The sequence below is a fragment of the Hylobates moloch genome, unplaced genomic scaffold, assembly GCF_009828535.3.
Source record: "Hylobates moloch isolate HMO894 unplaced genomic scaffold, HMol_V3 SCAFFOLD_4, whole genome shotgun sequence".
Classification (NCBI taxonomy): domain Eukaryota; kingdom Metazoa; phylum Chordata; class Mammalia; order Primates; family Hylobatidae; genus Hylobates; species Hylobates moloch.
Genome location: NW_026652279.1, coordinates 96,217,602 through 96,234,789, shown reverse-complemented (window position 1 = coordinate 96,234,789; position 17,188 = coordinate 96,217,602). Strand labels below are relative to the sequence as shown.

The 17,188-nt window shown below is 42.5% G+C and overlaps 1 protein-coding gene across 3 annotated transcripts in view; it reads right to left on the bottom strand.

Annotated features, from left to right (window-relative positions):
- Positions 1-17,188, bottom strand: part of PARP4 (poly(ADP-ribose) polymerase family member 4) — a 109,473-nt gene that overhangs the window by 35,375 nt on the left and 56,910 nt on the right. For all 3 annotated transcript variants that reach the window (XM_058437767.1, XM_058437766.1, XM_032150642.2), the window contains exons 11-16: positions 16,442-16,579; positions 15,009-15,104; positions 8,507-8,690; positions 8,119-8,275; positions 5,867-5,991; positions 284-415 (exon numbers count right to left, since the gene is read on the bottom strand). In XM_058437767.1, the coding sequence (XP_058293750.1) occupies positions 284-415; positions 5,867-5,991; positions 8,119-8,275; positions 8,507-8,690; positions 15,009-15,104; positions 16,442-16,579 (832 nt within the window). The remainder of the gene's footprint in view (positions 1-283; positions 416-5,866; positions 5,992-8,118; positions 8,276-8,506; positions 8,691-15,008; positions 15,105-16,441; positions 16,580-17,188) is intronic.

Here is a 17,188-nt window from a genome sequence, read left to right as displayed (position 1 = left end):
TCTTAAACTTTTCATACTGAAATCACTCTTACAATGCCAAGGCAAAGAATGTGCAAGACACTGAAGATGAAGACTGGACGGATGGGGGTAGAAACCCTTCATCAGGGAGGGATGCTTGAGGGAGGCTCACTGCACAAGAACTGATTCTTCAAAGAATATTCTCGTTTTATGGTAAGGCTGCTACTCAACCTTGTAGCCATGGGGACTCCAAAAACAAAGGTTCTGGGAACTGGAAGCTGACTTTGAAAGCAGAGAGCGGGCACGATGCATCTTCTCGCCTTACCTCTCCAACTATGTGCTTCCCATTGATGAAGGCTTCGAAGCCACACACAGCGGCCTTGTCATCCAAAGGAAAGATATATTTTGCCTCAATGGGCACATGACTTTTATTTGTGTATGTCTGAAAAACAATGACCTGAAGAAGAAAAAAAAATCCATACAATTGATGAGACCACATGGACTACATCTGCAGGAACAAGGACGAATGAAAATGATTTTGCACATTTATTTGAATTTCCTTGAATTTGTATCACATCCCTCAAATTCCCAACCCTGGCTTCACTTCTGCAATGGAGAGCCCGTGTCATGTGATAAAATGCACCAGTCCCACGGTTAGGTGGTTCATACATGTCCAACTGGAACAGAAGCCACCTGAAGTCTGTCTTACCAACACTGACTTAGCAGAGGCAATACAGCTCTTGTTAAGACGGCTGGAAAATCGCCCCTTTCGTTTTGTGGGCTTTGATGCCTCCTTAAAGCCATGTTGGCTGGAAACAATTCCAGAATAGTCCCTCTATCCTATCAGCTCTCAGGACTTGCCATTTCCTCTTGGGGACCTCTCTGTGGCTTTCCCCCTCTCTACACAGCCCTTATCTGGCTCCTCATCTGTGTGCCTTGGTTCTTCCAGAATCAAGTCTTCTCCACTCCTCTTTTGTCTCTATTATCTAATTAATCTTTCCAACAGACTGTTTTCATCACTCCCTCACTCAGGAAAAGGCGGGAGACTTTAAATATTTGAAAATTAAGAAAAAACTCCTCAGACATATAACAAACAGTAAGATTTTAAGCATGTGACAATAATAAGGCAAAAATATTTAATGATCTGTGATCAATAATCCAGGGAAGAGACCAAAATGAAAAACTAAAAAAAAAAAAATCTAACTTATTTGAAAATATTGTCCACACCTGGATTTGCTGCAAGCTTGGCTGCCCCTATGGTGTGTGGCGTGCTAGGCAAAATTTTTCAAGGAGTCCTTGTTAATATAAGCAATTTGAGTCTCCCCAAATCAGCAGGTCAGCACCATCCTGGAGACAGAATCTCTTGCCATCCTGCAAATGAATACCTCGCTGGCCAGTGGGTAGGATTCCTGGAATCCCGGTCTGGCCAGCCACCCAAGAGGAGGCAAAGGTGCGTCCTAGAGCTTCTCAGCGATCTGAGCTACGCTGCCTGCAATGAATGGTTAGTGTGTGCCTGGCGGGGAGACACCAGGACTGGGGCCCACCTAGCACTGACTGGGAAGACGTCAGACACTGTCCCCTTGACTGTGCATGGAACTCCTTCTCATCCTCTCTAGGATTTCCCCAGTTTTACCAAACCCTCGAAAGCATGTATGCTTGCCCTGAGTTTGATGATCAGGATCACTATCTAATTGTACTCGGTGTAGACTAATGTTTCTTCCTACTCAGTAGCCTTCCTGCCTGTTCTAGTTGGCAGGCCTGCCTTTGCTTGGGAGTCCCCAGACATCAGGCCTGTGTCAGCTGCACTCTCTTTGCATATCACACTGTGTGGCTGGGCACTCACAAAGGTCAATAATTTTAGACTATAATAAAGTATTTTTACCAGGCCTTAGAAAAGAAACTAATATAATGTAACAAATTTTGACATCTTAATTTTCTTCCATTAGATAAAACCATGATGTAACTAAGCTTAACATCATTAATTTATTCCAAGAAGGGTCAAAATGTATGAGCCATGCACATGTAAGAATCCACACCCCAGCCTCTGCTTGGATACTCAAGCTTGGTCTATAGTCTGGCTGTTTCATCATAAAATGAGTGAGAAATTCACTGCTAAATCGAAAGTTATTTTGGGGCAAACTTTCCCAGGGAACAGGCCTCTTCGGGTTTGAAATATCAAATGGTACAAGTCATCTAATCCCAAGTAAGGCATAGAGGATACACACCTCTCTCTGTAACCTTGTCATAATTTGTTTTGCACATAAAAACAATGCCCTAAGTCCTTTATATTTATTAGATCTAATAGCCACAACACTGATGGGCAGATATTATTATTTCCATTTTACACATGAGGAAAACGAGGCAAAGAAGTAACTTTCCCAAACTCACAGCACTAGAAAGAATAAGCAAGAATTCAAAGCTAAGCCTTACAAACTCCAGATCCTTTGCTTTGTATGATCTACCATGCTGCACTATGGTGTACTGGTTAAGAATCTGGACGCTGGAATCAGAATGATCTGAGTTCAAATTTGGGCTTTATCATATTGTTTGTCCCTGGGCCTCAGCTTCTTCTTCCAAACAATGGGCATAATTATAGCACTTGACTTATGGAGTCTGAGAGAATTAAGTACTGCATGTGGAAAACTTGGCTGAGGGCCTGAGCCTTAGGAAGTGGTAACCATTATGTTTACAGATCCTAAGTGGTGCCAAAGGGATTGGCGGAAATAGAACATGTCCCATGAGCCCACAGCTGGGTCTTTTCAAAGTCTATGATGTTGCTCTGAGCTGCCTTGAGGATGTGCGTATGGGTCACAGCAGGCCCAAGGGTGGAGGTCAGCTATATCCAAACTGCTCTTCTCACCCGACACCCCATATCCCCAGTTTAAGGTGATCACTGAAATGGAACTAATTCCCCTCTACAGGGATCAGAACATCATGGCACTGTACTTGAACATTCTTAATCTCCTAAAAGGCCTTTATGGTTGTTCAATGCAATCTTTAGTGTCAGAAGCTGATGATGAGGCCAAATATTAGCAAACCAATTCAATTTTAGAACACTGAAAACTTTCCAAGCTCTACCACTGCATCTGGCCACCTGGCACCCCTGAAATGCTGCCTTCCATCCTGTGACTGTGGATGATGAACCTGCTGCGAGCTCCTGGCTGTGGCCCCAGCACCCGCATTAGATAACCCTCCTGTGATGCTTGTCTTTCGCTTTGACCAGTTCTTACTCACTTGGTATTTCATGCTCTTTCTGAGCTTCAGTGCAGATAATTTAATAAGGTGGGGTTTGTTCCTTCTCTTTCAACACCCTGGGTTTTTTTGTTTTTGTTTTTGTTTTGAGACAGGGTCTTGCTCTATCACCCAGGTTGGAGTGCAGTGGTGCGATCTCGGCTCATTGTAACCTCTGCCTCCTCCAACCTGCCCTCCTGTGACTTTGCCCATTCTAGTAATGGCAAGCCATCCTCCCATCTCAACCTTCCAAGTAGATGGGACTACAGGTGTACGCCACTGCGCTCAGCCAATTTTTGTAGAGATGGGGTTTCTCCATGTTCCCCAGGCTGGTCTGGAACTCCTGAGCTGAAGCAATCCTCCTGCCTCGGCCTCCCTCCCAATGTCCTGGGATTACAGGCATGAACCACTGCACCCTGCCACCACCCTGGTATTTATGATAGCAAAATGTGTATATGTTAGTAGCTAACAAAGATTTGGGAGAACAGTAGAATTCATCTCTCTCTAGGAAGAAAGTGCTTTGAGCACTGCCTGGCACAACATAAGGGCAATATACATGTTTGTTACAAAGAAATGTTACATAAATAAGGGCATAATAAAGTTCTAAATTGAGTCTTTGGAGATATTTCGATAAACGTAAAATTCAGAACGGTTTACCAGGGAAGTCTTTTCAACAATATTTCCTATTTATGCAATAAAACACAGAGAAGGGTGTAGAGATGGAAGCAGTTCCAGCAATTCCCCTCTCCTAGGTCGCCAGGTTTCCCTCCTGCACTGACTCCCACACGTGCTGTTGTTTCTTGCGTCTTAAAAGGAGAAAGAAAATACTCAACCCCACTTCTCTTCAGCTGCTGTCTCATCTTTTCTCCTCTGTCTCCCAATTCTTCCTCCCATTCCCTCTTGAACTCACTCTGATCAGCCTTTCACCCCCACCACACCATCAAAAGGCAGAGGTCACCAACAATCTCATTACTAAATGCAATGGTCAGGGCTGGGTTGTTATTCATGAGACCCACCAGCAGCCTTTCCTCCCCTCCCTGTTCAGCTGCCCTCGTGTGTCTCCACAGCTGCTCCCTCCTGGTCTCTGTGGCTGATTCAGCCTCCTCCCCTACGTCTCCATGTTGGCCTCTGTGCTCTACTGATTCTCCGGATGTTTAATCGGGGCTCATGACTTTAAACACTATGTGAATGCTGTTGACTCCCCACTTATAAGTCCAGCTTGGGTCTCCTCCCTGGTCCTATGTAGTCACAAGACCTACTTGGCCAAAGATAAACTCCTGATGCCCCCGCAACCTGCCCTCCTGTGACTTTGCCCATTCTAGCAAGTGCAAACATGATCCTTCTAGTTATTCAGGGCAAACACTCCGCTGTCATCCTGGGCTGCTGTCTTTCTCTCGTGTCCCGTCCCCCTCAGCAAATCTGATTGGCTCTGCCCTCAGGCCTTGGCAGACTCCATCACTTCCTACACCCAGACTGCGAACATTCTTCTCCACATCACCAGGTCCCTTAACTGAATTCTGTCAATCGTCTCCTCTATGTGATGTGATGTTGGGCCCGCTGTGTCCCCTTCAGGACTGAGACTGCTAGGAGTGTCACCTGTGGGTGCCTCCCCAGGAACCGTCCTCAGCCAAAGACAAACTGCCTTAGCCAAGGTTCTGACCCCTCCCCGGAGCAGCCCACATCCCAGGACTGGCCCCAGTGGGGCTACAAAGCCCGGCCCCCTTGCCTTGATTCAGACCTTCTCTCAAGGACCACTCTGGCCCAGAGCTTCCCCCAAGATCATCTGAGGACTCTGTTGTCTCCTCGGCCACGTCCTGCCTCCCTCACTCCCTCACAAGTGTGGCTCCCACAGGCACAGTCCCACAGGCTTCCTGAAAACAAATTCCATCCAGAGTCTGCTTTCCAGGGAACTTGACCTAACATTTCTCCCATTGGTCCTCTTCCTACTGTTCCCAACATGGTGGCCACAGTAAGCCTGTTAAAACAGGTCTGTTCAGGTCATTCCTCTGCCAAACATCTAGAAGCTTCCATTTCACTCAGAGTCAAAGACAGCATGACCTGTGTGCTGATGTGAGAGCCCCTCACCTCTCTGACTCAGTCCCCATGCACTCTCCCCTTTCCACCCCACTGTAGTCACAGTGCATCTCTTTGGTGCGCCTGGGCCAGATCAGCCTCCTTCCTACCTCTGAGCCTTGGCATGTGATGTTCCCACTGCCTGGAATAAGCATCCCCCTATGTCCACATAGTTTAGCCCCCACTTCCTTCAGGTCTGTATGCAGATGTCACCTTCTCAGGGAGGCCTCTGTGGCCATTCTGTTTACAGGTTCAAAGCCCCTGTCTTTCACAGCTCCTATCTGTGAAAGCAGCTCCTCCTGCTTTCATTTTTCTCTTTGACACCTGTCACCATCTAACATGTTATGTGTTTCACTCTTTCATCATGTTTATTGCCTATTCCCCAACACAGTGTGTGCTCCACAAGGGCAGAGCTTTTATATTGTGCACTGCTGGATGCCCAGAGCCTAGCTAGTCCCTGGCATGGAGTGCTCAGTGAATCTCTTTCGAATAAATGAATTTTAGAAATCTATCTATTCCCTGCAGTTCATACAACTGCAATCAAATTCTCATGTATGGTTTACATCCATGTAGTTTAAGTGTCATAAAGCCACAGACAACATACCTGGGCTACAGTGTCTATGATTCTCCCCTTGATGTGGACATCCTCCAGAGGAACCAAGTTCCCAGAGGCATCCTGGAGGCCGGCCTTGCTGCTGCTGGAAGTTTTGGCATCTGGTAACTGGTAATCTAAACGTTAAAAATGTTACCATTAGCTTTCAAAACCATCCCCGTCTATTTTTGTTATCTTGATCTTTATTCCTTCTCCATACCTTCATGCATTTTATTTTAGGGAAAATAGACAAATAGCATTTTATGATTTTCAATAGCCAATTCTGAAAAGCAAGTGAACCCACATGAGAAAAATGGGAGGTGCCTTCTGCCTTTTTTTTTTGAGACAGCGTGTCACTCTGTCACCCAAGTGGGAGTGCAGCTGCATAATCTCTGCTCACAGTAGACTCTTCCTCTCTGGCTCAGGTGATCCTCCCGTCTCAGCCTCCTGAGTAGCTGGGACTATAGGCATGCATCACGATGCCCAGCTAATTTTATGGAATTTTTTTGTAGAGATGAGGTTTAGCCATGTTGCCCAGGCTGGTCTTGAACTCCTGGACTCAAGGGATCTACCTGCCTTGACCTCCCAAAGTGCTGGGACTATGGGCGTGAGCCACCACACCTGGCCTGCCATTTTTTTTTTTTTTTTTTAAAGACCCTTCTGCTTAATTTTTTTTCTTCTTTTCTTTTTTTTTTCCTTTGGTAGAGATGGGAGTCTCACTATGTTGCCCAGGCTGGTTTTGAACTCCTGTGCTCAAGTAATCCTCCTGCCTCAGCCTCTAGAGTAGCTGGGACTACAGGCATGTGCTCTTCTGCCTTTTTAATGTAGAGACTGTGGGGTGTACTCTTGAAAACATAGCATTACTTGACATACTTGACATTACTTAAACATACACACAAATACACAGAGGTCTTCAGACTGTCTCAAGTGTGGCTGAAGCCTGAATCCAGGTGTCTGCATTCCCTGACTTGTAGTGTGGAAGGGCTCGGTCACTATTATTTATGGTGCCACACAAGCATTTTGGGATGGCATGAAACAACGTAGATTTTCCATCCAAGGAAGACTGAATCAACTCCTACGGCAGCATATTGAAAAATGTATACATCCTATTCTAAGTGGTACAAACATACAGATAAGGTTAGGAAATACAAATACATATTGTCTTGCCAGATATTTCACTTAATGACTCCCAGAGAAAAAATTGGAGTCACCTCTGAACACACACGAACTCATGCGTTTCTGACAAAAAATAATTTGAGCATGGTCAAAAATGTTAATGTGTTCTTACAATCCTACTAATTAATACTGTAATTGTTTGGCCTCATGACACTCTGAGAAGTGAATATCCTCTTGTATGCTCGCCCTACTACGGCTAACACATGCACCACACATGACAATTTACTCAGTGCCTTCAATTTCCCCTTCAGCCCTTACAGCAATTCTGTCGCGGGTACTGCTCTCATTCCCATCGGAGAGAAGGTGGAGCGCAAAAGGTCATGCAGTTTCAAGACTGCAAGGTGGCAGGGCGACACTCAAACCCCGGGCTTCCAGGCTGTACAGCGGCTCTGCTGTCTGTTCTACCCACCCCATTACACTTTCTGCACCATGACATCTTAGCAAGGCTCCACAGGTTTTAGCCTTGGCTATTCCTGAAGGGAATAAGCTCAACTTCAGCGTGTTAATGAAGTCACATGGAATTTCTCAATCATCCTGGTTGTTATGTATGCAAGATAAAAAAGGAAATGAGGCTGGCCATGGTGGCTCATATCTGTAATCCCAGCACTTTGGGATACCAAGGCAGGAGGATTGCTTAAGGCCAGGAATTTCAGACCAGCCTAGGCAACATAGTGAGAACTTGTCTCTAAAAAAAAAAAAAAAAAAAAAAGTCACAGATGGTAGTCCTAGCTACTTGGGAGGTTGAGTCAGGAGGATCATTTGAACCCAGGAATTTGAGGCTGCAGTGCACTTTGATCACACACTGTACTCCAGCCTGGGGGACAGAGTGAGACCCTGTCTCAAAAAAAAAAAAGGAATATATATATATTTTAAAATTAAGTGCTTTATTTTGATACTAGGCAGAGGGGTTTGACTGATGTTAACACTGAGAGAAATTTGTGGGAAACAATTTTGAGATTGAAAGGAAATGAAATACTTATGGATGAGGTCATAGATATAAAAATGCAAATATACATTCCATTGAAAATATAACATTTGAGGTCTATAAATATAATAACATAAAACAGCATTCAAGAAAATTGTCCTACCTTCAACCTTTGAAAAATTTGAAAACTCAGGTCTGTATTCCTCTAATTCAGTATGATCACTAGGATGAAAGTCCTTTATTTGATCTCCAGGCATAGAAAATTTAATAATATATTTCATTTTAACCTGATTGGTTTTATAGACAACAAATTCATCATCCTAGAGCAAATAGAAATCAGTAGGTTATTAACAACGGTAGCAACAAAAAACCTGTATTGGCAGATGTTTTCATAAAAGCATGTTTGCTAATTTAGAAAATGTTGAATTCACGCAGTAAAGATATAACAATTATTTAAACCTAAGCATATTTAATGAAAATAGGAGCAAAAAACTAAGGCCCTTCTTTGAGCATTCAAGACCCTCTTTGCTTGTTCCTTGATATAAAAATACCTCAAAGTCTGTGGTGACAGAGGCTGTTTGTGAAACTCCATGCACACTGTCATAGCCTGGTGGTGCTTCAGTTAAGGAAAAGTCCTTCTGGTGTAAGTCCATACACTTTCCGAGGGCTACATCACAAATAAGCAGGAGTCTGGTGCCATCTGTCTCTCCCGGGTGTGAGTACTTGATACTTGTACTACATGCAAAAGGAAATAAACACATATTTATAGCTTAGAGTGACTTGTCAATAACATATTATTGAAAAGACTTTCCTGGTAAACTGTTCTAAATTTTCCTATTATTGAAATATCTCCAAAGACTCCATTTAGAACTTTACTATGCACTTATTTATTTAATATTTCTTCTTTTTTTTTAGACAGAATTTTGCTCTGTTACTCAGGCTAGAGTGCAGTGGCACGATGATAGCTTATTGCAGTCTCCAACTCCTGGGCTCAACTGATCCTCCTGCCTCAGCCTCCTGAGTAGCTGGGACTATAGATGTGCACCACACCTAGCTAACTTTTAAAATTTTCTGCAAAGATGGGGTCTCACTATGTTTCCCAGGCTTGTCTCGAACTCCTGGGCTCAAGTGATTCCCCCCTCCTCAGCCTCCCAAAGTGCTGGGTTTACAGGCATGAGCAACCATGCCTGACCTATTTCGCATTTCTATGTGACAAATATGTATATTGCCCTTATGTTGTGCTAGGCAGTGCTCAAAGCACTTATTTTCCAGCGGGAAATGAATTCTACTGTTCTCCTAAATCTTTGTTAGCTACTAAAATATACACATTTTACTATCATAAATACCAGGGTGGTAAAGAGAAGGAAAAATCACCACCTTATTAATTAGGAAAAAGTAGATTTAATTCTTTGCACTGAAGTTCAGAAAGGAATAAGAACCGTGGGTACCAAGTGAGTAAGAACCGGTCAAAGGGAAAGACAAGCTCTCACAAAGCCTCCTGAATGGAAAAACAAACATTTCAAATGACATCCAAATGAGAAATGTTGTTTTATCTTTCTTTGGGAATCAGCAGCTTTAATAAGGCAACTCTTGCTATTAGGAGCACAGACTAGGACACACCTTTGGACACAACATTTTGGAGACGCATCTCTACTTTTTAAAGATTAAGTTCAAAATGCAGAAGTATGGCCACACGACCCTTCTTTGTTTCACCCACTGGAAAAAATAAATCAGTTCCCCCATTCCTTCTATAACCCTCTCCCCTTTGGAGGGCTCTTTTCCTGCAACTTACAAGCATGCTTCCTTCCTTCTCATGAAACCCCACTCTGGACTTCTCCCTAGAGCTCTCTCTATTCCTTCCTATCTCACCACGTTCTGGCAGAAGGGGCCAGTGACCGTCTCTTCTGGCTCATTTACTCCTTAATCCACTGCTATTTGGCTCAATTCACATCTAAAAATTTTTACTTTGATATAGTGTACATAGGAAAAAACATTTATGATATACATATTTAAAGAATAAGAAGATAAATATCCATATAGCTACCACTTAGGTTAAGAACTAGAACATCCCTAAAACTTCTATGCTGCCCCATAGCTCACCTTCTCTCCCACCCAGAGGTAATTTGATCACTGTCTTGATTTTTTGTATATTATTTTCTCCTTTTTTCCCTTGTGCAATTTATTCCATAAGGAGCCACAGAGGGGACCCTGGGTAGGTTGGGAGAGGTTTTACTGTGTCCCCTTTTTTATAAGTTTTCTCTTTTGTGATTTTTTTTTTTTTTTTTTTTTTTTTGAGACAGGGTCTTGCACTCTTTCACCCAAGCTGGCGTGCAGTGGTGCAATCATAGCTCTCTGCAGACTCAACCTCCTGGCCTCAAGCAATCATCCCACCTCAGTCTCCTGAGGCTGGGACTACAGGTGTGCACCGCTGTGCCCGGCTAATTTTTAAAAACATTTTGTAGCTATAGGGTCTCACTATGTTGCTCAGGCTGGTCTTCAACTCTTGGCCTCAAGCAATTCTTCCACCTTGGCCTCCCAAAGGGTTAGGATTACTGGCTTGACCCACTGTGCCTGGCCTATTTTCTTTCATAGTATTAATGCACAGATATATGTCCCTCAACAATGTAATGTATACTTTTGCTTGTTTTTGAGCCTTGCACATACAGGCATACCTCGTTTTAGTGCACTGTATAGATACTCTTTTTTTTTTTTTTTTTTACAAATTGAACGTTTGCGGCAACTCCGTGTTGAGCAGGTCTAGGTCTACTGGTGCCATTTTTTTTTTTTAACAGCATGTGCTTCCTTTATGTCTCTGTGTCTCGTTTTGGTAATTCTCACAATGTTTCAAACTTTTTCATTTTTACTATAGCTGTGATGGCGATGTGTGATCAATGATCTGTGATGTCACTATTGCAATTGTTTTAGGCTGCAACAAACTGTGCTCATACAAGGTGGCGAGCTTGGTAAATGTTTTGTGTGTTCTGACTACTCCACTGACCAGTGGTTCCCTCATCTCTCTCCTTCTTCTCTGGCCTCCCTATTCCCTGAGATACAACAATATTGAAATTAGGCCAATTAATAATAACCCTACAGTGGCCTCTATGTGTTCAAGTGAAAGAAAGGGTTGTACATCTTTCACTTTACATCAAAAGCTAGAAATGATTAAGCTTGGTGGGAAGGCATGTTGAAAACGAAGACAGGCTGAAAGCTAGGCCTCTTGTGGCAAACAGTTATCCAAGTGGTGAATGTACAGAAACAATTCTTAAAGGAAATTAAAAGTGCTGCTCCAGTGAACATACGAATGATAAGAAAGCAAAACAGTCTTATTGCTGATATGAAGAAAATGTTAATGGTCTGGATAGAAGATCAAACCAGCCACAGCATTCTCTTAAGCCAAAGCCTAATCCAGAGCAAGGCCCTAACTCTGTTCAATTCTGTGAAGGCTCAGAGAGGTGAGGGAACTGCAGAAGGAAGGCTTGAAGCTAGCAGAGGTTGGCTGAGGTTTAAGGAAAGAAGCCATCTCTATAATATAACAATGGAAGGTGAACCAGCCAGTGCTGATGTAGAAGCTGCAGCAAGTTCTACAGAAGATCTAGCTAAGATCATTGATGCAGGTGGCTTCACTAAACAACAGATTTCCATGTAGACAACACAACCTTCTATTGGAAGAAAATGCCATCTAGGACTTCCACAGCTGGAGAGGAGTCAATGACTGGCTTCAAAGCTTCAGATGACAGGCTGACTCTTGTCAGGGGCTAATGCAGCTGGTGACTATAAGCTGAAGCCAGTGCTCACTTACCATTCCAAAAATCCTAGGGCCCTTAAGAATTGTGCTAAATCTACTTTCTGTGCTCTATAAACAGAACAACAAAACCTGGATGACAGCACATCTGTTTACAGAATGGCTTACTGAATTTTAAGCCCAATGTATAGATCTACTGCTCAACAACAAAGGTTCTTTTCAAAATATGACTGCTCACTGGCAAAGTGCCTAGTCATCCAAGAGCTCTGATGGAGAGGTACAAGGAATTTGTTGTTTTCATGCCTGCTAACACAACTTCCATCCTGCAGCCATGGATCAAGGAGTAATTTCAGGTTTCAAGTCTTTTTAAGAAATACATTTTGGGCTGGGCGCGGTGGCTCACGCCTATAATCCCAGCACTTTGGGAGGCCAAGGCAGGCAGATCACCTGAGGTCAGAAGTTCGAGACCAGCCTGCCCAATATGATGAAACCCCATCTCTACTAAAAATACAAAAATTAGCCAGGCATGGTGACATGCGCCTGTAATCCCAGCTACTCAGGAGGCTGAGACAGAAGAATCGCTTGAACCCAGGAGGCGGAGGTTGCAGTGAGCCAAGATCACACCATTGCACTCCAGCCTGGGCAATAAGAGCAAACTCCATCTCAAAAAAAAAGAAAAGAAAAGAAAAGAAAAGACAAGACATTTTGGCCAGGTATGCCTGTAATCCCAGGAGTCTGAGGTGGGATGATCACTTGAGTCCAGCAGTTTGAGGTTCCAGGGAGCTATGGCTATGGTTGCATCTTACTGTACTCTCACCTGGGCAATAATGGAGCAAGACCCCAACTCTAAAAAAGAAAAAAATACATTTTGTAAGGCTACAGCTGCCATAGACAGTGATTCCTCTGATGGATCTGGACAAAGTAAATTGAAAACCTTCTGGAAAGGATTCGCTATCCTCCTTGCCCTTAAGAGCATTTGATGAATTATGGGAGGAGGTCAGCATATCAGTATTAACAGGGGTTTGGAAGAAGTTTAACTATCTTGGGTGACTTTGAGGGGTTCAAACTTCAGTGGAGGAAGTCACTGTAGATGTGGCAGAAGCAGCAGGAGAACTAGAATTAGAATTGGAGCCTGAAAATGGGACCGAATTGCTGCAATCTCATGATCGAACTTGAATGAATGAGGAGTTGCTTCTTATGAATGAGTGAAGAAAGTGGTTTCTTGAGATAGAATCCATTCCTGGTGAAGATGTTGTGAACACTGTTGAACTGACAACAAAGGATTTTGAATATCACATAAACTTAGTGGATAAAGCAGCAGCAGTGTTTGAGATAACTGACTCCAATTTTCAAGGAAGTTCTACTGCAGGTAAATGCTATCAAATAGCATCTCATACTACAGATAAATCTTTCATGAAAGGAAGAGTCAATCGCTGAGGCAAACTTCATTGTTGTCTTATTTTAAGAAATTGCCACAGCCACCTCAACTTTCAGCAACCACCACCCTCATCATTCAGCAGCCATAGACATTGATACAAGACTTTCCACCAGCAAAAAGACAATGGCTCACTGAAGGCTTAGATGATCGTTAGGAGTTTCAGTAATGAGGTATGTTAAAATTAAGGTATGTACATTTTTTTTAAACACAATGCTATTGCACACTTTAATAGACTAGAGTGTAAACCTTTTATACTCATTGGGAAACCAAAAATGTCTGTGACTCACTTTATTGCAGTATTTGCTATATTGCAGTAGTGTGGAACCAAACCCTCAATACCTCCAAGGTATGCCTGTATATAGAATCATCTAATAACTTTTGATCCACTAAGGTCCTAAGGCTCATCCATTTGACATGTGTAGCCACAGTCCACTTGTTTAAACTGAAGGACAGGACTTCATGCAGGACTCCACCAAAATGTACGGATCCATTCCACTGTCAATAGACATCTGCATGATTTCCAGTGTTTTGTTATTACAGAGCTCTTTTTTTTTCTTTTTTTTTTTTTTCTTAAGAGATTGGGTCTTGCTTTGTCTCCCAAGCTGGATGTAGTGGTTCAGTCATACCTCACTGTGGCCTTGGACTGCTGGGCTCAAGCAATCCTCCTGCCTCAGCCTCCTGAGTAGCTTGGATTACAGGTGTGTGACACAATGCCTGGCCAATTTTAAAAAGCTTTTTTTTGAGATGGGGTCTTGCTATGTTGCCCAGGCTAATCTCAAACTCCCGGACTCGAGCAATCTTTCTGCCTCAAACTCCTGAGTAGCTGGGACTACAGGTGTGTGCCACTGCACTCAGCTCATTTTTTGAGACAGAGTCTTGCTCTGTCACCCAGGCTGGAGTGCAGTGGTGTGATCTCAGTTCACTGCAATCTCTGCCTCCTGGGTTCAAGCGATTCTCCTGCCTCACCCTCTTGAGTAGCTGGGACTACAGGTGCACACGACCACGCACAGCTGATTTTTGTATTTTTATTAGAGATGAGGTTTCACCACATTGGCCAGGCTGGTCTCGAACTCCTGGCCTCAAGTGATCTACCTGCCTTGGCCTCCCAAAATGCTGGGATTACAGGCATGAGCCACTGCGCCTGGCCCCAGCTAGTTTTCTTTGCTATTAGGTTTCTATTCAAGTCTTTTGCACATCTGCTTATAGGGTTGCTTATCTTTTCCTTATTGATTTGTAGGAACTCTTTAAATATCTTGGATCATTATCCTTTGTCCTGGGCCTGAACTCAGTCTCCATCCTTTAATTAGCTCTGCAACCTTAGGCAAGTTCCCTGACCTCCCTGAGTCTGTTTCCTTGCATTAAATGATGTCACAATACCAATTATGAGGTTGGCAGATGATGTACATGGGGTTCTTCTCACTGTGTTGCCCACGCTGGACTGCAGTGACATAATCATAGCTCACTCCAGCCTTGAGTTCCTGGACTCAAGTGATCCTCCTGCCTCAGCCTCCCCAGTAGCTAGAACTATAAGTTCTATTAGCGCCACCATGCACAGCTAATTTTTTAATTTTTTTGTAGAGATAGGGTCTCGCTATGTTGTATAGGCTGGTTTTAAACTCCTGGGCTCAAGTGATCCTCCCGCCCTGGCCTCCCAGAGAGCTGGGAGTACAGGCACAAGCCACCATGTCTGGCATAAGGGCAGATTTAAACATTATCAAGGATGCTGAAGATGAAATAGTATTCCAGGCATATTGAGGTCATATACAATAGGTAAATCTGTGTTTTGGTTGAGAAACTCCCTCACCAAGGAAAGACAGAAGAAAACACATAGCAAGTACTCAGTAACGATTCTGTGATTAAGGATCGAACATACCTGAGTGAATCACTGAAATAAATCCCACTTCCAAGGTTTCCAACATCTGTTCTTTGCACACCACGATCTTCCACTACCTTCGGTAAAAGCAACCCTCTGAAAAGAGAAGGGCAGGATAAGGTGTAAGCCCAATGCTAACTGCATCATGGTTGTTTCTGGAAACACAAGGGAAATTTCTGCCTTTTATTATATAAACATCTATTGTTTGAATTTCACATTAGGAGATTGAATGAATTTTGTAAAATAGCTTTTGGGTTTTGGTCCTACTTAGAAAGCTCATCTCTACTTAAAGATTATTTTAAGAAGATTCTCCCATTTTTCATTTAGTATACTTTTATGGTTTGATTTTAAATATTTAAATATTTGCTCTGTCTGGAGTTAAAGTATGAGAAATAGGGTAAGGGTCCAACTTTGTATTTTTTCCTCGTGCTTACCCATTTATCTCTATAGATAATATTGAAGAACTTGTCTTTCTTCCACAGAGATAAGATCTACTTGCATCATATCCTAAATCTTCTGTGTTTTTGAGTTCATTTGTGTTTAATATTAATGTCATCCTCATTATGCTTCTTTTCCAGAATTATTCTGGTATTTCAAAATTAAAAAAAAATATGTACTGTAGAATCAGCTTTTCACTTCTTTAAAAAAATCTTATTGGTAATTTTATCATGATTGCACTAAATCTCTAGACTAATCCAAGAAAAACTGGCATCCTTCTGATTCATGCAAGTTGTCTTTTGGGTCCCTCAGTAGCAGTTTAATGGTTTTTTTTTTTTTTTCCCCCAGGTGGATCTTATATGTTTCTTTTTAAGTTTATTCTGGGTAATTAATGGATCTACATTTAATAATATTTTCTCCTGCTCCTGTGACTTCAGTTTCAGCCCTAATATTAAGTAGTAATTCAAAGCAAACAGAATCTTAAAGTTATGTTTCAAATAAACAACTCATGTTGTCTGGTGCACACTCTAATTTCTGGAGTCTTCTCTTTAAATATTGGGCTCTCCCTAGATTAGATACACGTGGAAGAGTCATGAATATAGAATCACTTTTCTTCATACGATACACTCTTTAAGAAGCAATTCATACCTATGTACTACATTTTAAAAATAATAAATACATAATTTTTCAAAATAGAGATGAGGTCTTGCTAGGTTTTCCAGGCTGGTCTTGAACCCCTGGCCTCAAGTGATCCTTTTGCCTCAGCCTTCCAAAGTGCTAGGATTACAGGTGTGACCCACCATGCCCAGCCATAAATATGTAATTTAAATTACACACTTAATTATAAACTGTGTAATTTTCTCCAGAATGCAGTAAGCTAGTTGATTTTAACTGAAAAGACCCACACAATATAGAAAAAAGTAGGAAAAAAAGAAGTAAAACACTTCACATTTGTGAGGCTGAAATTTTTGAAAAATAAAGATGGCTACTCTTACCGACACAAGATTCCCACGATGTTTCGTACAGGAGAACCATGCAACAAGGGCCTCACATTGCCAAGTTTGCTCAAAAACTCCGTGGTTTCATTCACTCTGCCAACTCTAAATATCTGCAAGACATCCACTGGGCTCTTACTGTAAGAATTAGAAGAAAAGCCTTTAGATTACATAATTGGAAACAAAACAAGAATTCATTATAGCAGAAGAAATCCCAAAAGAATCCAAATGTCCATTATCAGGAAACTGCTTCAATGAGTCACAGCACAGCACATCTTGGAAGTATTATGTAGGTATTAAAAAAATCAAATTATTTAACAAAAATAAGGATATGCAGTAAAGTATACAGTAAAATATAAAATTTAAAAGTAGATTACAAAACTTTATACATAGTATCCCAATTTTGTCAAATAAACAATAGTATATGGAATATATAATTCTTGCTCTGGGCAACAGAGCAAGACCATGTCTCTCAACAACAACAAAAAAGAATGCAACTTCTGGCTGGGCGCAGTGGCTCAGGCCTGTAATCCCAGCACTTTGGGAGGCCAAGGCCGTTGGATCACTTGAGCTCATAAGTTTGAGACCAGCCTGGGCAACGTGGTGAAACCCCGTCTCTCCTAAAAATACAAAAATTAGCCGGGCGTGGTGGCGCACACCTGTAGTCTCAGCTACTCAGGAGGCTGAGGCAGGAGAATCACTTGAACCCAGGGCGGGGGGTTGGTGTAGAGGTTGCAATGAGCTGAG